General features: G+C 44.1%; 2 protein-coding genes across 3 annotated transcripts in view; both read left to right on the top strand.

Annotated features, from left to right (window-relative positions):
- Nucleotides 1–1992: 1992 nt before the first annotated feature.
- Nucleotides 1993–22823, top strand: ddhd1a (DDHD domain containing 1a). Of its 2 annotated transcripts, XM_069707160.1 has the most exons (14): nucleotides 1993–2840; nucleotides 4364–4540; nucleotides 8832–8933; nucleotides 12102–12230; nucleotides 13443–13590; nucleotides 16002–16111; nucleotides 16231–16337; nucleotides 16423–16685; nucleotides 17255–17330; nucleotides 17480–17629; nucleotides 17896–17960; nucleotides 18071–18243; nucleotides 18841–19038; nucleotides 19163–22823. In XM_069707160.1, the coding sequence occupies exons 1-14, from the start codon at nucleotides 2036–2038 to the stop codon at nucleotides 19348–19350; spliced, it is 2691 nt and encodes an 896-aa protein (XP_069563261.1). In that variant the 5' UTR covers nucleotides 1993–2035; the 3' UTR covers nucleotides 19351–22823. The 2 variants fall into 2 exon arrangements, with proteins under 2 accessions (XP_069563261.1, XP_069563262.1); XM_069707161.1 differs by lacking the exon at nucleotides 8832–8933.
- fermt2 (FERM domain containing kindlin 2) overlaps nucleotides 19751–23473 on the top strand; it is a 44187-nt gene continuing 40464 nt past the window's right edge. The window contains exon 1 of the mRNA XM_069707164.1: nucleotides 19751–19768. The gene's annotated coding sequence lies outside the window, so the exon portion shown is untranslated. The remainder of the gene's footprint in view (nucleotides 19769–23473) is intronic.

The following is a 23473-nucleotide window of genomic DNA, read 5'->3' as shown; positions in this document are numbered from 1 at the left end:
AAAGCTCCTCCAGAAGCTGAGTCTTTGTGAAAGACAACATTTTTTTTACAGCCACCTTTCAAGCCTACAGGGGGTGTGAATTTGATACTAAAAAGACAGAGTTTGGGTGGAGTAACACTTTAATAACGCACATTGTGCAAGTGGTTGTTGATGGCCAGAAGCACAGAGTATCTGTGTGCGGAGGGGTGGGACGAGCTTAAAGTTTAATTCCCACTCTGCAGTAAATTAGAACACAGCAGGGTAATGTCTGTTTATTCCAAATCCAGCTGCCTGGGCCTCTCTCTTATCCCTCTCTTTCTCTCCCCACAGACCACACCACGGCCTCAGGATCACCTGGACCAGCAGTGTACACACAAGTGTTGCTACACAAAACACACATTGTGCAAACACACGCACTTGCATAAACAAACAAACAGGCACATGCATCCATGCAGGCATGCTCAGAGATACAAAGTCGCACTGCAAAGATGTAAACACACTAGGTAGCACTATAGCAGATGCATTGCAAGTTCAGTTCGGTGACACCGATGACTTCAGGGTTGAAATTTAAAAAAAATAAATAAAAAAAGAGGCAAATACTTTGTGGCTATTTGCTTCATTTTCATTTTGCGGGATGAAAATTTGATTGTATCTCACTGCACACCTACGTCAGTTACATATCAATCAGGTATCGTGAATAATCTTATGGAAAATAAGTTAGTCTATAAGAAGGACTCTGGACTGAGAATGTTTTCTTCAACCGTGGAAAGTGACGATGTACATTTACTCAAGTAATGCACTTACAATTTTGAGGCACTTGTACCTCCGGTTCGTCTGGTGTCCCTGTATACAAGATTGGTTATGAAGTTGTTCAAACTAGCTCCACCTGCAGCCTCTCCAACAGTAACACGCATCAAACGATGCGCATATAATATACGAGTCCGGTTTATCTACAGCCTGCTGCTAATACCTAAATATGTGTACTTTATAAGGTTTCAGTGCAGCAATTTTACTTGTAATGAAGTACTTTTACATTGCTGTTTTGGTACTTTTAAGGCTCTGAATACTTTGTCCAACACCGCTTATTTTAAATCTTATAGCCGTAACAAAGTTTTCACTGATGTGGTGTTGAACTCTTCCTATTATTGACTAGAAATGTGTGTTGTTGTTTTTTTAGAAAGTAAACCTACTCTAATCCCTCCTGAACAAGGGAAGCAGACCAGCCGGTACTTCGGTGTTCATTTATTTTTATTTTATTTTTTTAAATATAGATAGAGCTTTGCTGCCCTCTAGTGGGCAAAGTTAAGTCACCGCACGTCGTCAGCGACGAAAGCGAGGCCGATGACGATTAGTAGGTTTTTGTCTCCCTCTAGAGTCACGTTCAGAACAACGCATTTTTAAAAAAAAAAGAAAAAAATAAAAAAAGAATGAAGTTGTCATGGTCGCGCATTTTATCGACGTGCGCGTTCACGAGTGGATCCCGTGACCCGTGTGCGTCAGCTGTCAAAAGGCGTCCACACGCGTACTACAGCAGCGTCTCTATGCGAGATTTTGTTTGGACAACGAACGAGTCTGAAATTCCACAGAGACGCAGGTAGCCCTCCGAAAAGTACGGCGACTTTGCAGCGTTACGCCGGACCGAAGCGACTCGATGACGGGGAAGTGGTTCGCTGTCGGTTTGTGTTGTTTAAAGGAGAAGAAAACGGGTGAATTTGTTTTTTTGGTTGTTTTTTTTTCTCTCCCCCCGGTCGCAGACTTCCTCCAACGCGAGTTCCAACCGGCTTCGTTACCTTAGCAAAAGCTAGCCAGCGAGCTATAAGTGTCGTCGACAAAGCCGCGGCGGCGCTTCGCGGACATGCAGCCGGATCTCGTCCGCGGGTCTTTTAATTTGGACATTTTGAATGTAACGCTGTCTAATGCGAACCGCGACGATAGCTGAAGTCGGGGATGGCGTCGTCGGGGTGAAGTTAACGCGCACGAGGAGGTACTAGTGAGGCGGGGCGGGGAGAGGAGAGGAGAGGGGGGGGAGAGGGCTGGCTGCCTGGCTCCGATAGTTATGAGCGGTTTCAACAACATCGCGAGCAAAGCGGCGGAGGGTTCGTCTCTCGGTGTCGACGCGACCGACAACAACAACCGGTGGGATCTGGGGAGCGATGTGTTTTCGTGCTGTCACGAGCTGAGCCTCGCGGACGACTCGATGCGGGCGGGGGTGTCCTCGGTCCAGCCGGGGCTGTCGGACGGACACCTGCCGCTCCTCCACGCCAAACACCGCAGCGCCCAGGACGCGCTGCTGCTGGACCTGAGCTCCCCCGGGGGCTGCTACCTCGACGGCGGCTCTCTGGAGTACAGCGACAACGACGGCAGCGGCGGCGCCGGTCCGCTGTTCGACAGGAGGAAGAGGTCCCGGTCCAACAGCTCCAGGCACCGGTTCAGCGAGGTGGTCACGGAGCTCGGTCCGGAGGAGGTGCGGTGGTTTTACAAGGAGGACAAGAAAACTTGGAAGCCATTTCTCGGCCACGACTCGCTGAACATCGAGCTCGCGTTTCGGAAGTACTGCGAGCTGAACCCCGCTGCTACGGGCTCCCGGGTCGTCGGCGGCGGCGGGGGACAGGAGGAGGAGGAGCGGGGCGAGGAGGGCGAGGGGGGCGGCGGCGGTTGTAAAGGACTGAACGGTGCGGTGCCAGTAGAGACGAGGACCAGCAGCGTGCACGGAGGCCGGGGGTCCCTGGACACATCCACCGTGTCCTCTGACGAAAGGGACATTCTCGGCATTGAAATCAACGTCGACCCCGTGTGTGTCAGGGGAGGGCTCTACGAGGTGGACGTCAAAGAGAGGGAATGCTATCCCGTCTACTGGAAGCGTAAGTTTTTAATCACAAACACGCTCTGTAAAACCATATTTCTGCTCTGCATATCAGTCACACACATTATGCAGCTCCCATGTTTGCAAGTCCCAGAAGCATCATTGAGAAATTCCCGTTGTGTTCACGTGTTACTTTATCGACTTTATATTCTGCACTATAATGGCTGACGGCATCCAGATTAATGGCCCACGTCCACTCACAATCAAAGACTCAACTACAAACCACAGCCATCAATTCTCCTATAAAAGTTTAAAGGTCAAACCGGTTCAGTTAACTGCAGAGTCCTGCATTGTTTTGCAGTTGTTGTTGTTGTTGTTGTTGTTTTTTAATGACCAACTAATTAAACAGCCTCAGCGTTCAGGGTGCATTATCAGTCTACTGGGCTCAGCTGATCTGCACTAACTAATTCATGGACATTTCCAGGAAAAGGCAGAGAACAAACGAAGGCGGTCGCTGGAGAGCCTCGGAAAACCCGACCGCGATCAAAGGTTCAGGGGTTGCTGGTTCTTTTGAAGGTTAATGTTAAGTGACATCTAGAGAAGATGTTACTTTCCTGAATGTTCAAGCTGTGGATGTACTTTTAAGCCCTTTGTAGTCAATTCAGACCTCCGCTGCACAGTGAACTGCACTGTTTCAGCTTGGTCTACGCCAAAGCCAACACACATGCCACGTTATCACCTAAAAACCTTGATGTGCTACTTTTGAGATACTGACGCAAAAAGGAGACTTGAGAGGAGTCATCAAAAGCATATCTGAGAAAAGGAGCAAGAGTTCTGTTGAATGTAACAGAAGCTGTGGAAGGATTGTTGATAGGCTGTAACCCAAGAAGCAAAACGTCCAAATATGTGGACAATTACTCAACTAAACCACAAGGTTTTTGAAAAAGGATTTGGCACATTGTTCTCTTTCTGTTGACGTATTTCGCAAACAAGGTGAACAGGTCGGAGTTCATATCACGGTGACATTGTGTGCCAGCTTATCTTCTTCAACCAGGAGTGAACCACCTTTAAAAAAAAAAAAGAAAAAAAAAAGGAGTGAATGGTTTCTACTGAGTCTCTAGCTGTCTTGATATCAGCGTTGTGGTGGGCCACTCTGTCTGTAAATATATATGCTGATGTGGGTTTTCTTTTTTGTCCCGATGACTCCGTGCAGAAAAGGCCCTGTCTTCTGCAAAGCGTGCCTAATTTAAGATTTTCTATCACACCACCAGAGAATCAGTCGGTGATGTCAGTCGTGACTGTAATCAAACCTGGCCTCGCTCCGCTGAGACTCGGCCCTCCTGGATTTGTCAGACTCTTTGAGTTAAATGGAAATCGGTATACGTGGACCAGAACACCAAAAGTGACTGGAGTAACTTTTTTTGCTTTGATTTCTACTTTACTCACGCACAGCAATTTGAAAGGAAAAGGTATATTGTGTCTTCTTTTGTCCCCAGCCAAAAAAACAACAAAAGTCTATCTGTACAATGAAGTTATTGTTTTACATCTGCGACTTAATCAGTGCCGTCACTGTCTTCACAGAACAAGACCACATTCCCGTGATGAGAGGCCAGTGGTTTATTGACGGTACCTGGCTGCCGTTGGAGGAGGAGGAGAGTGAACTCATTGAGCGGGAGCACCTGAGCCATTTCCGCGGGCAACAGATGCAGGACACCTTTGAGACGGATTTGGTCGTCAGGACCGTTGACAGCAAAGACGGTGAGCGCCGGGGACGGGCAAGGGGAGAAGAGTTTTGAGTTTAGTGCAAGTTGACGTTCGAAACGTTGAAAGCTGCAAACTGTATCGGCTCTTTGAACAACACAGCACTGAAGCATCCATTCTTGTAATTATGCTCTCGGGAAATAAACACGATCGATTATCACTAAATTTAATAGTGAATGTTGTTGTGGGGTCAGGATGTAGTTGGGGGGGTGGGGGTTGAAACGAAAGCCAAAACACAAGTACACGTTGTTCCTTTTTGGATTCACCGGACTGCATTTTATTCCAGCCAGGCAGGCAGCATCTTGCACACACACAAAAAAACCCCACCTTTATGGCAGCGTGTAAGGGCAGTAAAGTGAGGAAATGCTCCCATAGGCTTTTATTAGTTATAAACTCCATTAAAAAGTAAGTCGCCATCTTCACAATAAAACCAGAGGAAAGGCATTGTGACTCATAAATGATGAGTTATGAGACAGTCCTGCCGGCTGTAGTATCGACACAGTCAAGAGAAATGAGTGAGGCAGGTGTGTGTGTGTGTGTGTGTGTGTGTGTATGTATGTATAGAGGTTTTTGTTGTGTCATCCTTCCAGCGTAAAAGCAGGTGCAGCTCGTACGTTCTGGCGCGTCACCCCTCTGAGGGCTGGCTCGGGGCAAAATGTAGCAGACCTTAGCTGTGAAAGGCAAAAAAAAGAAAGGGCTTCTTTGATTCAGCAGTCTCCTTAAGGCAGCCAGATCTACAGGACCTTCAGTGGTGACGAATGCGTGGGTGTGTGAATGTAGCAGATAAACAGAGCGAAGCAGGGAGGAAAAAGATGCGGCGGCCGTTAAGGAGAGTGAAAAAGTGTTGAGGCTTCATTGTAAAACCACGACGCAAAACATCATCAAGGTTAATCTGGAGCGTTCACACTAAAATACTATATTAATAACATATTAGACGACATGATGAATGGCAATTCAAATGTAATGACGCTTAGTGCCTGTGACTCTGATTGGCTGCGTTTGAATGACAACTGCTTAATGACGCACTGTGACTCGGAACAGAACGCCCGAGTCAGACCGTGGACAGGTTGCAGACGCATGTTGCGGGCGCTGACACGGTCGCGACCCTCTACTCTGCTCAGAATGAATTAAGGCCCACAAATAAAAGCCATCAGCGGAGCAGAGGTCCGGTGATTACACTCGGGCGGGCCACTTGCGTCGAATCACCATTTGCGTTGTACGCTCAGAGCGCCGTCGTCTGGCCGCCGTCGGCCCTTTTCCAACCGACCGAGTCGTAAAGTCACTCGTAAACTGCGCGCCCACACTAGAAGATGTGGACGTGTACGGATGCAGGTGTACGAAGTCACAGAGGACGGAGGCGTCATTGGCGGATTATCTGCCCGGTGCGTTTGTAATGCAGTGCAGGGGCACACAAATAGTCTTTGTGACGCCTGAAGGCCCCCCTCCGTTGCACAGCACGCAGATCACATGACCTCAACTTGTCCAGCAGGCGACTTGTGTTACTGCGCGGAGGGGTAGCGCTGCATATTTCTACCCACCTTGGGGGCACAGTGAGAAAAGTAGGGGCGAGGTTCCATGCCTGCTGCCCCCGTGTCCATATGTAATACGTGGATTGGAAACATTCAGTTCCTGCTCGGAAAGGTCCTGCTGCCTTTGTTGGCAGATTGTTTGCCGCGTCTATATTTAGCAGAGCATGAAAGCAAACCGAGTGATAGATCCTGTTCGCTCACCTCGTGGGTCGTCGTCGCAGGCGGCCTCTGCCGAAGAGTATTTCATCCCGGAACCGATAATTCAAAACGCCGGAAAGCCATAATGAGGCTACCTCGAACCGCGTGAAACAATTGATAAATAAGGCTCGCAACGGGAGCGAGCTACAGTACATGCGTCTCCCCTGCTACCGCTCGCGTCTCTCTGCCGTCTACTCCTTCACTACTGGAAGGTACCGGGTGCGCGTGGACGTCCTGTTTCTGACGATTGTCTGCGGACGATCGACACGCAAAATTTCAAAGTGTCACTAATTCACGATGCAGTTCATCCACCGAAAGACAGACCGGTGACTTTTTGCGGTATTGTCAAATGAACAGTGGGAGCTTCCACTGCAGAGCTTTCACAATGTTTGTAAAATAAAAAATACGCGTCGACTCGATGGGTTTTGTGGACTTGGAAGTGCTAAATTGTTTTTCACTTATGGTTCCCTTAAACCGAGATTCAAAGTCTGCTTGAAATGTATACTTTTCGATATTTTAGAATTCTCTTTATCGTCCCAAATTCGTCTTCCCTCATTAATGTTTCAGTGTTGCTGCTTGTAACCGTGTTTAAAGAATATCTGTTGCCGTTTGAGCCGGGAGAAAGCCAGTGAACTTGTGGCATCAGAAGGGCGGCAGCAACTCTTATTTCAGATACAGAAGCTCAAAATCTCTACGAGGGCTTCACAAATAATTCATGGATCAGTGGAGTTTATACATTTTCTTTTCATGTTTTTACATCTTTTGGCCAACTCTGATCAGAAAAACTATTTCTTAACATAATCTAAGCCCGTCTGTGGGAATGGTATTTGTAATCTTTCAGCGCTTTTGACATAAAAAAAAATTAAGCAGATCCCGTCCATTCACTTTAAGCGTGCACAATCTGCGTGTATAGAGGAGTGAACCAGCGGCGAAACTGTCGGGTGTGTCCCAGCCTGTCAGACTTGAAAGACGTCAGGGAAAAATGAAGCCAGCAGGCTGGACGCAGTGTCATCTGTCAACATTGAATGTATGTTTTTATTTTTAGGTATTCAAGGCCTACGAGCTTATTTGTTTATGCTGCACGTTCATGAGACTGGGAACAGATCGCACGATTGATGACCAAAATGTGTTTTAAGTCATCAAGTGGCAACAGTCTTGAACAGTTGATAACTATCCGATTGTCTAAATTTCCTTCTCACTGTCACAGGAGAGTTGTAATTATCGGAAGTGGCTCAGTTTCCTTCAGGTGGACCTCACGGTTTGATCCAACCCCCCCAGGATACTTATACATCATAAGATACCACACAAATGCAGGTTACGAGTTCATTATGACCTCCACGTACCGATTCTGTGTATAGTGGATATTCCCGGCCATTAGAGAGCACTTATTTCGGAATGGATCCATCAGTGCTGTAATGCCCAAACGGACATTGCTAATAGCTTTCACAGAAAACAAACCTCCTGTTCACTCAGCAGTTCTCTCCTCCTCCGCAGCCTTTCACCTCTGCTGAGGGAAGCACTGCTGACATTTGCAAGTCTGATGTCTGTGTTATCCACGGCTTGAATGATTTAGTCAGATACGAGACTTGTGGAGTTTCACAGATTTGACTAACAAATTCTGCGGAGACCTTTTTTTTTTTTTAAATGTCACGTCAAGACATCTCCCTTGAAAACTGATTCAGTAATTTCACATCTCCAGAGCTTCTGTTTTGTTCTAATTTGATTCAACTTTTTGGTTAATTATTTAGATTAAGATACAAAAGATGAACATTACTAATCATTTTGATACAGGGAACACTTGCAGACAATAACAAAACATTATGTATAACCTAACTTTTGTTTCTGTCTCTCAGTTGACATATGTTTAAGTTGTTATTATGTTTTGAAAAGCCGAGCACACAACTATATTTGCCTGTTGCAGACTCTTCCCTTTAAGTATTAGATAAGTTAGAAAGCACTGGCATTTCTCCCTAGAGAAAGATTACATCATCTCCTCAAAGTCAAATGAATAATAGAGATAATTTCTCGGATACTTGTACCGATGATTTTGTATGATTGTAGTCGGTATGGTTCTTCCATTTTATGAGTGGGTTTTCAACATCGCATCCATAAAGCGGTTATAAAATTCACAGTGTAAAGCATTCATTCAGCCAAATGGAAATACGAGTGCTGCTAAATGCTGTCAGACGTGTGTGTTACACAAACGCAAAAAAGAAATGGGGATTTGACTTCACGGCATGTTTAGACACGGTAACGACTTCTGTGATGAGTGTAAAACAAGACGCTGCCTCGGTCATCGAAGGCATCGCACGTCAAACAGCGCTGCATTTGGGGCTCTAGGCTCATCCTAACTTTAAACCCGAGCTCTGTTTCGGCTCTATTTCCTGCAGCCACTGGGTGCCTGCCGTAAACCAGAGCAGACTCCCTGTCTGTCCTGGTTGAAGCGGTAACCTGACTGCAGCGCTGCTTGATAGATTGACCTGTTCAGGAGCGATGACAGCGGCAGTCTGTGTGACTGACACCAGGGTTACGGCCATTACTCACTCTCTGTTGGTTGTTAGTTCTCTCCCACCTGCCCCCTTTCTACCTCCCCTTTCTGTTCAAATGGAGCGGATATCAGACGAGTGCTAAAACCACATGTCACAAGCGCAAACGCTGCCAAGGTACTGTAAAATAACACGTTTTTTTTTTTTTTTTTTAACTCGTTGTCTTAGCTTCTAGCTTGTACCCCCTTCCTTGTAGACCCTAGGTCTCTAGATTTTCCTTCCTTTTGTGGTTCAGACTTTTGAAAGCTTAATAATTAGAGCTAGACCTGGGCTCAGTTAGACATGGTTGTATTCAAATGGCTTTTCTCTCGGTTCTCCATTGCAGCCTTAACTGGGCCTAGTTGCTAGAATTTCTTCCTTTTGTGCTGTCACCCAGAGTTTGTTACTACTGCTGTTACTGCTTTTTGGGGGAATACTGTGTGTATCTGTCTCTCATCTCCATGCTGGAATAGTGAGTAGACAACATGGTTCACTCAACTAGGGCAAGACCCCTTAAACCAGCGGACCTGGAGTAAATAAGCAGGTCCTCAAAAAAGCCACTCTGCTTTACTTTTTTTTTTTTTTTTTTTTACACCTCCCCAGCCTTGTCTCCCTCTTTCTCTCGCATTTCTTCTGGTAGTTTGACTGTATTGTATCCTTAATGAACCACCATCACCAGTTCCCACTCTAAGGTCAATGAACAAAGCTCTCTGTTGAGAGCCTAGCACAACTGAAGAGCCAAACAGAAGAGCCATTGTGGCCCTTTACTATTATAGCCCTTAACATGTTGTGTAGAGTCGCCCTCTTTGAGGTCCATCACTGTCTTACTTCTGGGTGCATTGAATAGAGTAGTCTGGGGGTCTGTGTCCTCATCTTGTAGAAAATCCAAGTGATCATTGACCCAAAGCCTCGTCTGCAAAGTAGCGCAGAATGTAGAGCTGTTTTTATACTACCTGATTTTAAAGTATTGCAGCACACCATGGTTCTGTTTAGCAAATATTACATGAACAAATATGTCTTGTCCTGACGCAGAAAATCTGATGAATGAAATCTAGCTGTTATGTTTGTCCCGCCATAGCCAAGAAGAACTGTACGTTCAAAAACAAATGTCTCAGTTTCAGGCCTTCATCATTCCATCTGTTGGATATTAGTTTGAAAAAGCCCTACGTTTTCATCACTTTCCCTCCTCCTCTTCCAGGAGCTTCTTGTGGTTTTCCTAGACTCTCTTTCACGTCATTTCTTGAACTTCAGTAGTTAACACAGTCCCTTCCTATCCTTTGTCGCGTCCTTCACGTCCCTTCCTTCTTAGCGCTCTCCCTCGTCCTGGGTCCTTCAGTAATTCTCCATAGCCGTATTAGAGCACTTAGATCAGGGAACTCCCTCTCGGTTGACTGCCAGCTTGTCTGGACAAGTTGATTTCGATCCCCTCCTATTTCCCCTTCCTTTCACAATGCACTGCTTTCATTGTAAAACAGGGAGTGTTCTCGGACGACCCCGAAGTATCATTCCATCCCATTGGCCACATTTTCACTCTATTTGATATAAATAAAACCAGCTAACTGGGGAAGTTCAATATCATTTCTGTTCCAGCTGGACAAATAACTCCTGTTTTACAGTGGACCCAGCTGCAGATGAATCTCAACAGTCTGAAGTGGCGTCACCCTACGCTGTATCTGTATGTGTCTTCGCTCCTATTTGCAGTAGGTGTAAGAGGAGAGGAGACCACTTTCAACTGTTTGAGATGAAGCCGGGCTGGATGGTGAAAGGTCCTCTTCTCAGAAGAGCTGATTGTTCCCTTTTTCTGCTGCTGTCAGAGTGGGTTAGTGTCGTTTCGTGTGGTGGTAGAAGTAAAGCATACAGTACGTTTCCTTTGCTGTTGAGTGGTTTCATTTGAGGATCTGCAAAGATACGTGGAAATGTGTGACCAACGAAACTGTCCGTGCCACCAAATACCTTACCTGACAAGTGTATCAGGACATGGGGGAAAAACAATGTCCAATCCCTTTGTCCACATTTGACTTTCGCTTGTGATTTTACCTCGTCTCCTTCCAGACTCTGCTCGTCCTCACCTTTCAGAGGCAGCCATTCATTTCCACACTGGTTGAACTCAGAGTAAGAAGGTTTCAGCCCGGGTGCAATAAGTGCTTGGCCTCTCATTACCCACCAGTCACGCTTGTCTAATGAGGAAATTGGCCGGCCTGACGACAGAGGACCTCCACCATGTGACTCATAAACACATGGGCACGGTTGAAATATATCTTGTTTCATTAATTCATGACGAGAAAAAGACCTAAATTTCTTACCCCGTTGATCTGGCCAAAGAATGTCTGATAAATGTCCAAATGTATCAGGATGAATAATAAGAAGAAACACCAGGAAGAGGAAGCACATGTCTGACACATGACACAAGATTTAGCAGTCATTTTTTCCACCGCTGTATGACGGCATGTACAAAAGTCATCCTGTAAATTTAGGCTCTCAGCAGCTTCATGGTAATACAACACTCTTTCTTTTACTCTTGCGTTGGTTGTGGGGCTGTATTATTAAGAGTTCCAAATGAAACACTGTCTGGAAAATGTTCTTAGTGCAGAACTTTACCCGGTTCTTAAGGGTTTTAATCCCCAGTTTGGTTCAAAGCAGTACAAAGAGCCGTGACTGCGCACTGGACGAGCTCCAAAGTCCTGCACCAAACTCGTCCAAATGAACCCGACTGAACAGGGTGTTTTTTAAGGACATGCAGCAGAGGCACAAATAACACTCTCAAGTCAACCAGTTTCATTTATTGCTCTTAGTTTATGTAGCAAACGGCGTCTCCTCTCTAGCCATACCTCTGCTCTTGCTTGCCCAAGTCGCTGCATTACACTTTGAGACAACAAGCTGGAGAAACATGTAATGAATTTAGATATCAAAAGAGCATAAAATGTCTCCATCTGATGAATATATAAGCAGGACGACAAGCAAGAGCCGAAATATGCAATCCCGGTGTGTGATAGTTTGATGTGTTTTTTTTTCTGTCTGCAGATCAATGCTCCACGCTGCATTTGATTGAGCTGTTTGAATAGATTGGTTCTAGACTTTTGCTGTTTTGTACTACATTCGGTGCTATTATAACTTGGTGTCTTCAATCATTACTCTGTCTATGAAATTTGCAATCTCAACCCTTTGTGTCAGTGAACCTTTCTCCTTCTTCCCGTTCCCCGACCTCCCCTCCTCTTTGACTAAATTCCGTACACCCGTCTGCCAACGGCCTCATCTCTTTCCTCTGTCCATTCATTCGCTCACTCCTCTCTCACTGCCTTCCTGCAGCCATCCACAGTCTGAAGCTGAGTCGGACACATGTGGACTGGCACAGCGTGGACGAGGTCTACCTCTACAGCGATGCCACTACCTCCAAAATTGCACGCACCGTCACTCAGAAACTGGGCTTCTCCAAAGGTCTGTAATCACTCACGGTCATCTTCCCTCCTGATAAGAGGGACAAGCAGTTTCTTAATCACACAGTACTTGTGTGTTTGTAGTTTTGTCACCACTGACGTAGTTTGAAACCGACAGTTAGAGCAGTATACCGATTACATGATTTGCTGTTAGATATATTTTGATCTATAACTACTACTACACTACAAATATGTGAAGTGATAAACCAGCAATTGTGTGATTATTATATTACATTAATGGGACAATGCTTTGGTCCAGACGGGAAAATCATAACAACTGTTAGACTTTTCCAACAGTGTTTTAATGACATTTAATAGTCCCCCAAACTTTCCTAGCACCACCCTGAGATAAATGCTTTTGGAGGGAAATGTCTAAACGCCTGTTGCATCAACGGCAGTGAAATGGGGTGCCCTAAATTGTGTGAAACCAAACATTTCCTGAAAAAACCTTATTGTTTTCCGGTTTCAGACGGTCCACGTCTCGTGCCTTCTTCACTGCCTATCTAATGCACAGATGATGTACCTGTTGCTGTATTTGCAGTGTGCAATCATTTGCTCGTATTAACAACCATTAACTAACTCTTATTTAAACGTGGCTGCGTACAGTTCAGTCTCTCAACTGGATTAGCCCAGAAAATCACGCAGCGCCCGTGTGCCATTTTCAGGGGCTCAGTTTGGCCAAATGTCCCAGGCTCAAGTTAACTTCAGTTTGACCCCAGGTCTGATGTTTGACCTGTATGGGTGACTCTAATCTGATGCACTGTCTCCAAACTCTGCGGTACATTAAAGAGGAGGAGCTGTTACTGGTTATCTCTATCTCTGAGACAAACGAATAGCTCAATGAAGGGATATCTGTGAAGTGCTACGCCGATAACGGAAAAGCCCCAGTTGGCTCCTATCACCTGTACTAGATTATAGATTCTAAATAAAGACGCACGCACTCAGACCTGTAGGCACGTTATAAGTGTGCATCGTCTCGGGCCAGTCACAGCAGGACGCCCTGTCTCCCTACTGGCCTCTTTGGACCCAGCACAGCGCGTTACGTTCAACACAATCACTCAGCTATTTATAGCCTGTTAGTGAACACAGTGGAAGTGTGTTTTTCGGGAATGTGGTGCAGAAAATACTGAAATTTCAATAATTGGCTTTTCACAAGCGAACAGCTCGCTTATTCTAAACTAAAGATCTAACCCTGTCCTCACTCCTCTTTCAGCCTCGAGCAGTGGCACCCGGCTCCATCGGGGTTATGTTGAGGAGGCCTCACCGGAGGACAGACCTCCTCGGACTACTCACATTGTCTTTGTAGTTCATGGGATCGGACAGAAGATGGATCAGGGCCGCATTATTAAAAACACTGGAATGTGAGTTGCAGTCTTTCATGAGATGATTTGATTTCAGACTTTCCTTTGTGCATGTTCTTCTATCATAACAGCATTTTCATTTGTATTCCATTAGTCTGTCATCAGGCTAGAACACATTTAAAAAGGAGATCTTTTACCTATTTTATTCGTGCATTAAATCCAAATCCTGTCCACAAGCACATAGTGAAAACAAATCTTTCTGGGATGTAATGTGATGTTTGAAATGCCACAAAGTTTTGTTTTTTTCCCCTGTTCTTTTATTTTCTGGTTGCCCAGAAACAGTCTGTCTTCTCATTCTGTTACGTATTTGTCTGCAGCTTTTATGAACACAGCTCACTTCCTTATTTTCCCCTTGTCTCTGTGTCGCTGGCACAAAGCAGAGTACAATTTTGCTACTTCAAAGGGTTATAAATCGTCCCATAGTTTTTTCTTGGGGTTAATTCCCCTGGCCTCCGTGACTAAGCCTTTACCCCCGTGTTGTGTTTTTCATGATGAAAGGTTTCGGATATAAACCTGTCCGGCAGATTGTTGTAATTCCAGGTAACATTTTTGCTTGACAAATATTCGCAATTACATAAGCGCATTTACAGAAAGAGTTCAAGTGTCATATTAGTGAAATAACTAAATCAGAAATGTCACTCTCTTTCTCCATCTTTGTTAATCCGAAGCCACTTGCGGTTAACACTTCAACCTGCAAGCTTTTCCTTTCTTCACCTCTCCTCCTATTACGATGCCCAGGAAGGCTTTATGTGCTGATAAAACCACAAGGGAACATGCACTGCAACCAGCAGCAAATACAGAACCGGAACGCTATGCACGCTAACGCAGTGAAGTCCGCTGCAGCAGGACGAGCGTGGGCAGAAATGTGTTACTTTAAACTAAATTTACAAACGCTGTGCAAATTTACAACACGTGATTCAAATTCATTTTTCGATGCAACTATTCAAGTTGAGCAGTTCAAGCGGAAATTATTCAACATCCGATTTTAGTGACACATTTCTGTCTTGACATGAAGTACATACTTAATCAACTCGGGCCACTCTCTCTGTGACTCGCTCCATCAACTGCATCAATCCAAATTTCATACCCGTGCTGTTAGCTGGGGCAAATGTAACTCTTGATGCTTTGAACAACACAAATAAAATTCCATTTATTTCGATTTTATTTGGGTGGTGGCTCAAATGCAGAGAATAATAATCCACAATTTTGTCATATAAAACTATAAATGTCGCCTGATGCTGCTAGCTTTCTCTTTAACAGGCCTTTTATGGATTTGATGTTTTGATGAGTCAGTACTTGTGTTCTCAAGCCTCTAGTAGGGAGGAAGTTACAACGGCGGAGCACAGTACTCACTCCCCTAGAAATCTGATAAAGCACGTCATCACGGCATCCCTTTTTTTTCGAGGAGATTAAGTCTCACTGGAGCTCTGCTGTGAATTGGATATAGATCAGTTGCTGCTTAAGCCGCCCCTTTTTATGTTCTTGTCTTTTATGTGTAAGATTGTGGTGCCCTACCGCTGTGTTCAGCTCGGCCCTGCTTAGTTCTGCTGCAGGCAGTAGTACAGAGTGTATGGTCCAGAGCCATGTGTGTCACAAAGTTGGCTTTGGACCACGGCTCTGGCTTAGGCCGACTAAGCAGGTAAAGTAGACCAAGTCAAGCTGCAGAACACTATAAGCCTTCCTTCTATCTCCTTGTGGATTACAGCACACTTTCCTCAGTGGAGAGTGAAGATCAGTCCGACATGTCTAGCCAGTTCCTTGTTGTTGTTGTTTTTTTTACCTAAATTAATTTCAGATTTCTACCTTTTGACAGTTCCAAAGTTTAAAATCTTCAGGCTAAATGTGTTCAGCTAAACCTAAACGCAAAGGAGGCCTTGTGGGTGCAGCACAGAAATCTCTGTAATGCAGCACTCAAACCTCTGAGTGTTTAAGTTCCCTGCAGACACACTAGATAGTCCTGTCAAAACCTGCATTAGGTTCCCCATTCACAGCCCAGTCACCTAAAAGCCTCTCTCAGCCTCCATTACATGTTAACAGCTACCTCGCCCTCCTTCTCGTTGTGTATTTAAGTGTGTCCTGTAAGCCAATGCTGCCCCACATCGGCTCACGAGAGAAGCTGCTGCATCAGTGGGCAGTAAAGTGGGCGTCACTCTTCTTTTACCAGCAGTCATTCCAGTCTGAGAAAGAGTGCAAACACGGACTCCCTCGTCAGTCTGTAGGGAGGCTGAATGTACACACAGGATGTTACTCAGCCACCCAGAACCTGTCATTAAAAAAAACCCTGGGACCCAGACAATATAATCATGCCATTGTGTGTACGTCAAACCAAATATACACTTAAGAAATGAAATTGGGTGTGCGCAATGTTTTCGTCATAGTCTTTACCTGCTTTATTGTGTGTGTCCATTTAGGCTGCGGGAGGGTGTGAGGAAGATGGAGGAGAAGCACTTTTCAGAGCACAATGAAGAACATGTGGAGTTCCTGCCTGTCGAGTGGCGCTCGAAACTCGCACTGGATGGAGGTGTGTGTCTTTGACAGTGTGCATAGGGGCTCTTTTGTTTGCTTTATGAAGCAGCTGCCAACCATTGCAGAATTTGCAGCCTCGTAACAATAAGAGCCGATATCTTTGTGTTTCCGTAGATACGGTAGACTCAATCACGCCAGACAAAGTGAGAGGACTGAGAGACCTTCTCAACAGCAGTGCCATGGACATCATGTACTACAACAGCCCCCTTTACCGCGACGAAGTGAGAGTCACACACTTTCGGAAACTATTAGACATCTCTGATAGCCTAGACGTCTCTTTAAAACCTCCCTGCTCCTTCTGTCCAGATTACTAAGGGCCTAACACAGGAGCTGAACAGACTCTACTCGCTTTTCTGCTCCCGGAACCCTGAGTTTGAGGAAAGGGGCGGCAAAGTGTCCATGGTGTCGCACTCCCTCGGCTGTGTCATCACCTATGACATCATGACAGGTTGGGATCCCGTGCGCTTCTGTCTGCAGGAGCATCGCGCCGTGGAGGAGGAACTGGACTTGCGCTGGATGTCTTTCGAGGAGAGGCACATTTTGGAGCAGCTGAAGCACACAAGAAACAGGTAGATCAGTGACTCTCAAAGGCGGTTTGTATAGATCCTCACGGATTTGGGTAGAAAGCCTAGAAGATCTCAGGGAGGCTTGAGACGTAACTTTACTCAGCAGCAGATTGCCAAACAATAAATAGCTGGATGTTTATATTGGACTTCATTATTTTTCGTTCCCTAAATTTGCCACTCTCTTCTCTAAATGGCAAGTTTGGTTTTCTGTTTGTTTTGTGTGCGCTGCTGAGTGATTCTAAAGCTTCAAGATCAAATGGAGGGGAAGAGCCCTTTAGTACATGCACCACCCATTGTGCAGTATCATTTAGTGTGTGTGCCATTACCTTAGTGAGACAAGAAATTACTGGAATAAGGGTTATTGATCGGACTGATGCAGGGGTTGTTTGACGACTGACTTGAGGAGAAAAGGTTTCTGTTCTTAATGGTTATATATCTACTTAACATTAGCTAATGAATATGGGATATTATTGATGATTGTATTGCAGATGATTTTCAGGTCAGATGTTTGGATTTATTTTTATAGTATATAGTTCAGGAGACTGTTTTTTTTTGTTTTTTTTTTTCTACAGGTTACGGGAGCTGGAAAATCAACTTGTCACACTGGAAGCCTCTAAACCTTCAGCACCCCCGGCTCTCAAATTTAAGGTAATATTCTCACATATGTTAACATGCGCCATTACAATTTGACATTCCTGTAAAATTATAAATAATGGTGTCAGCATTTTTTTTACAATGTTAATACCAAAGACTCCTTTTGGGACGTTTGGGTCATCTTTGCACCTGTTGCCTCTCAGGTAGAGAACTTCTTCTGCGTGGGTTCTCCTCTGGCTGTGTTCTTGGCTCTCAGAGGGATCCGCCCTGGTACCAGCTGCCACCAGAACCACATCTTGCCCACCTCCATCTGCAGCAGGCTCTTCAATGTCTTCCATCCCACAGACCCTGTGGTCAGTCTCCCTTGATTGCCCCAGCTCTTGACAAATGCTCTCTCTCACTCAGTGTTTTGACAGGAAGTCAGATTGTCTTTTCTTTTTGTCTTTTCAAAAGAATATTTTTGTCTCAGCTTACACTCATTGACCATGTGCTTTATTTGGAAAAGTTTCCTGTTTATACTAGACTTAAAATTGAATTGAATAGACTTACCATTCTCCTCTGTGCTCTGCTAAATTAACAATGTTCTTTATATTAACTGAACTTTTACTGCTCTCTTTAGGCCTACAGACTGGAGCCCCTCATCCTCAAACATTACAGCAACGTCGCACCTGTTCAAATACACTGGTAGGAACTTCAACCTCGAAACGCCTGATGTTATCCCTTATATTCATAACATTCATAATGTTTCCAGAGTATGTAAGATATAAATATCTGGGGTTTGTTCTGTTCCTCAGGTGTAGCGCCACTAACCCTGCTCCCTACGATGAGATCCGGCCCATCTTCCTCAACCCGGTCAAAGAGCCGACATCTGACACTGAGAGCATCCCCAGCCCGAGTACGTCTCCTGTCCTCCAACGCAGGCATTACGGGGAGTCCATTACCAGTCTGGGCAAGGCCAGCATACTGGGTACGGCACAACCATCTTTTTTTTTCTTTCTCACTTCTAAAACAAACCAAGCTCTTGTATTTCCATGACTAGAAGAGTTGTGGCGTCACAATCTGGGAAAGATTTTAATGGTAATTTATGAGGAAGCATACAGTACCTGAATCTGGGATGAAAAGTACCTGAGGTGTCAAAAAAGGTGGTAGATGTTCTCATTTAAATCACACTTTAGAAACTTTTATTCTTCTACATTTCCTTTTAAATAATTGGAACATAATCTTTAGGTATTGACTGTTACTACAACTAGGGACAACAAATGAAAGCTCAGAGAGAGAATTGAACAAATTTAATTTCTCCTTGGTGAGAATCCGTACAAGTCATTTCCATTTTCTTCTGTGAGGTCAGTGTTTGAAATGAGGGAACTGTAGCTGCTCCTTTTGGTCTCAGCATTGTGTCAACAGTGCCATCATGTGGCAATAAGGGGAATAGGTTCCTATTGTTGACTACATTTTTATTATCCTGTTGTGTAGAAAATACAATAAATACATTATTCTTTTGTGGGGTTTTTTTTCTCTCTTTTTTTTTAACCATATTCCAACTAATTTACCTCCCTCGCGATAGGAGCGGCGAGCATAGGGAAGGGCATTGGAGGCATCCTCTTCTCGCGGTTCTCGCGCTCCAACAGCCAGCCCTCGGTGTCCTTAGGACTTGAGGGCGGAGCAAACGCCGAGGAAGAGGAGCAGAAGCGCACGGAAAGCCAGTCAGCATACGGCCTCTCCAGCTTGATTCGGCCCACCTCACCCACCGCTGACACGTCGCGTAAGTTTACTGACCCGTTCAGTACGAAAACGATCACAAAAGTCACATTTTAACTTTTAAAGCAGGTTCTGAAAGGGTGTTGATTCTCAATTCATGGCCGCGCTACTCCGTCTCTGTTCTGCAGTGGAGCTGGAGCAGCGCGTGGACTTTGAGCTACGAGAGGGTCTGGTGGAGAGCCGCTATTGGTCGGCGGTGACCTCGCACACCGGATACTGGTGCTCACATGACATAGCTCTCTTCTTGTTGACCTTCATATACAAGCAGAAGACGACACCCTCCGACCCAGCAGAAGATATCCAGGAGCCAGACTGAGGCGGCACATTTGTTACACACACACACACACACACACACACACACACACACGCACACACACACACACACACACGCACACACTCTTGAACGATTACTTGTAACACTGGAGGCATTTCCCTTCTCCTCAACCATGCTCAAAAAGTGACTTTGTTCTTCTTTTTTTCTTTTTTTTTTTTGCTCATAAACTTCTAAAATACACTAAGAAGAACCTTCCTCCATCTCGTTGTGACCTAGCTCTTTTAACACGTGGGAATCATTATTAAGAAACTGACTCAAAACCTCGTTTTAAAATGTGCTTTTCTTTTTTTTTGTCTCTTTTTTTTGGTGTTTTTCGTGCACAATTGCGCACCCTAAGGGTGACAGCGTTGGACCAGGAAAACCCCTAAGGCGGTGCACCGTTTGCCAGTACGACCCGAAGGTACATATACGCGTGGAATAAACGGTGTCATGAGTCTGATGCGTAGGAGTTTGTTGCACCTGTTGGGAAGAGAGCTCTGACTTCATCTTCACCTTAACGTTAAACCTGTTGATAAAGTGTCCATAAGTTCCCCGTTCGCTCAAACCCAGCCGCTTTCCCGCAGACTCGGGCTGGAGCCTTGTGACACATTTGCCTGACCCTCGGTCACCGAGGCTTCGTGCTCTTTGTCTGATCTGTTTTTTTTTTTGTTTTTTTTTTCTTTGGCACAAAAGAGCGAGAAATATAACTGTCAAAAAAAAAAAGTAGGTTTTTCTTTAAACGTCTAGCTACATGTCAAAACTGAATGCTAACAAGCAAATGCAATGCCTTTCAAAATCAGCCAAACGATGCTACTCATGCTGAATATTTATTTAGTTTTTTGACACACACACACACACACACACAAAGAAAAGGAAAACCAGGGCATTATCCCTTTAATAATGTTTTGGCAATACTAAGAAAGACATAACGAAAGTGCTATTTTTTAATTTGTTTTTGTTCCTGTGTTTTTCTTCTCTATTTAAGATCGTTTGACTCCTGAAACAGATGAGCAGCAAATTAACTTAAGCAAAGCACCAGTTTTTTTTATTATTATTATTTTTTTGTTTATAAACTACAGAGTCAGCTTCTTTTATGTTTTGGTTTCTGAAACAAAACTGTACAGTTTTTGTTTTCATACGAGGGACAAAATGTCTCATTAAAACAGCATTAGATTTCCTGTGACATGCGGAGGTGGACAACCACACGAGGCAAATCGTCGCTCTCAAACAAGCAGCGGACATGTATAGTTATTTTCTTACAGTTTATAAGTGCAAATCATGATTTAAAAAAAATATTGATGTCATTTACAAGACGAGAGTGACATTCCTAAAACCTAAATTCATGCTTCTATATTAAGGCTAAGTTATGGAGAGCACTTTTTGTCCTCGTATCTTTATATTGATATCCAAATGAAATCGGTGGTATTTAGATGTATTTTTGGTTAAGAAAAAAAAAAATAAGAAAGAAAGAAAGAAATATTTTTCCAATCTATTTTCAGGCTATCATGGATAAAAAAAAAAAAAAACCTAGATCTCATGAGGATGGGAAATGGGATTCAAACTTGTGGCCAAATAACATGTGTATGTCTAGCTTGTTAGCTGCTAGAGTTTAGTAACGCTAACAACTTGTCAGTGAAAATGTAATTGGCCCGGGGTAATATTTTTATTTTTTATTTTTAGGCTTTTGTAATGCATCGCACACTAATTGTATCTTGTTTGCCTTTTTTGTGACCGATTGACAACTTTCCCATTTTGAGCAAAGGATATGTCAGCTCGTCTTTTTTGGTTTGGGTGTGAAAGAAGGGTTTCTTTAATCCTAAAAACCTGCATGTGGCAGTCATTCGACTGTGTGAATTCCCTAACGCACACTATTTACAAATTTATTCCAGAAAGGAAAAAAAAAAAAAAAAACGAAAAATAAGTGGAAACAGCAAAATGATTTGATTTTTTTTTTTTTTGCCTTAGCAGTGTAAACAAACAAACTACTGCTGGAGCTTATATTAGTTGCCGGTCGCGGTAATAATCCTGCAGAAATTAGAATACCTACTCACTATTAGATTAATAGTAAATGGATGTTGGAACAAGAAAACATTTGCAGAGTGCCAACACGCATCCAAGAAACTTTGTTATGACTAGAAAACCACTCGTGATCGTTTCTGGATTTCTAATGCAAAACCTTTTAAACACATGGATGAAGAAATGGAACTGTCCTCGTATTAATGTTCACGGTGTTACCCGTGATTACTGTCGGTGTCAAATTTTGATTTGTGTCCTGCTTGTTGGAATATCATAGTTATCGAAGAGCTTATTTTAATTTGTTATGGTGCAAGCTGCAGCTTTATTGTACCACACAAGGGCTTCTGCTTACTGGTCCGACACTAACTGGAATCAATTTATTGGTGTTTAATGTCTGTTACATGTGCAAAAGGCCCACTGACTAAAACCCTGGCTGCCTTGGTGAGATGACCCGATAGGTAACGCAAAAGCAGTCGGGACAAACAAGGGAGAGTGACGTGTTGCTATGTTTGATCTGTCTTGTTGCTCTGCGCATTCATCGGCTACAAACTGCGCGGAAAAAAAAAAAAAGAGCCCGGTGGGGATTTTATTAATTCATATTTTGCTGAGCGTGTCTATAGATGCAGAAAGCGATTACAACACGTCACCTGGACAGTAAGCATGTCGTTATTAGAGACCTCAATGTGTTAACGCAACATACCGTTCCATTGTTGCCTCTGCCTCTTTAAATCGCACTGTGGGGGTTCAGACACGGAGAATACTGTACTGTAGGCGTGGACGCAACATTGGGACAATAACAACAATGTTCCTGCCAGTGTTTGGGATTTGGCCGTGTTTCCAAAAATATTTGAAATTTGCACATTTTCCAATTCTTTCAATTTAGGATTCAAGCACAGATTTTCAAATGTGTTCACTCTGCTTGCTGGAAAAAAAAACAAAAAAAAAAACTATCGGGTTAACTGGAGAGCATTCAACAGAATTTTGTGACGAGGCATTGTAATTTTGACTGTATGAGCATTTAATGTACAGCATTTTGAACGACAAGTATATATTTTTCTTGTTAAAGGCACCACAAGCATCAGGGAAATGTCCGCTGTTAAGTGTTTTGTAGATTCGACACACTTGTTGACGCCAGACTGAAGCCATCAACGAGTAAAATTCAGCACAGATGTGTTGCCGCTCTTCAAAATGTCCACAAGTTAATAAAGAACATGGCCTGCAGCCGTATGTAGTCAGACGTGGGGTGAGAAAGATTAAGCCTTTAAATTAGGGCGTGTTGAATGAAATTCGTTTCACACTGTTGTCCTAACTTTGAATGGATGTCTGGAAAAGTGTTTTATGTTTGTCCTTAGAGCTGTGCAATAACCCATGCCTGTAATGGCCTATAATGGATTTTAACTGCCATCCAAAGCACTGTATTTATTTCCTTTTATTAAAGCATTTCTTTTTGGATACAATCATTATTTCTATGTCTGTGATGTTGCACACAGGACTGTTGAATCTGGAACCTCTGTTGTCGAGGGAGGAGGTTGTAATCAGCAGAGGAAGATGGTCTCACTGCTCATTTCCAGTTTAGATTTTGGAGGACAATAGGGCTGCTTGTTCATCTGAGACTCGCATCGGATTCTTTCCGAGGCGCCCCCTGAAGTGAAAAACAAAGCTGACTTATAGTTTATGAATAGGCCACATTGTAATCCATAAGCGGTCGTGGCTTCCACATGAGCTCCTAGGGTTTATAATGCTGTTTAGCAACATCTGCAAAGGCGAGCCTCACAGATGGGACCAGTTAGATTGGAGGTGACTCATGCATAATGGACTAGGCCCTGCTGTTCTGTGTTTGGCCAGAAGAGGTCAGTCATCTATTGGTAATACTGCAACAAATGACCATCTGTCCACCGTCCTGTCTCTCATCCTGTTTCCACGTCTTGGCCTTTTTTTTTTTACTAATTGAGAAATTTTAATGATTGTAATGTGCCAAATATAATCATGATGGATCAATTGTATTTGTAGATTTGTAAGAATACGATGTCAAACTGGAAGAGAGTCAAAGAATCTGATCAAATGTCCTTACCTCCTCCTCTCTGCTTCCTCTTCCTCTCCTTCGCCTCCT

This window comes from Brachyistius frenatus, unplaced genomic scaffold (assembly GCF_029030835.1).
Source record: "Brachyistius frenatus isolate BFR_SWC_R1_liver_20210118 unplaced genomic scaffold, ASM2903083v1 Contig_67, whole genome shotgun sequence".
Taxonomy (NCBI): domain Eukaryota; kingdom Metazoa; phylum Chordata; class Actinopteri; family Embiotocidae; genus Brachyistius; species Brachyistius frenatus.
This window is presented reverse-complemented; position numbering and strand designations above follow the sequence as displayed.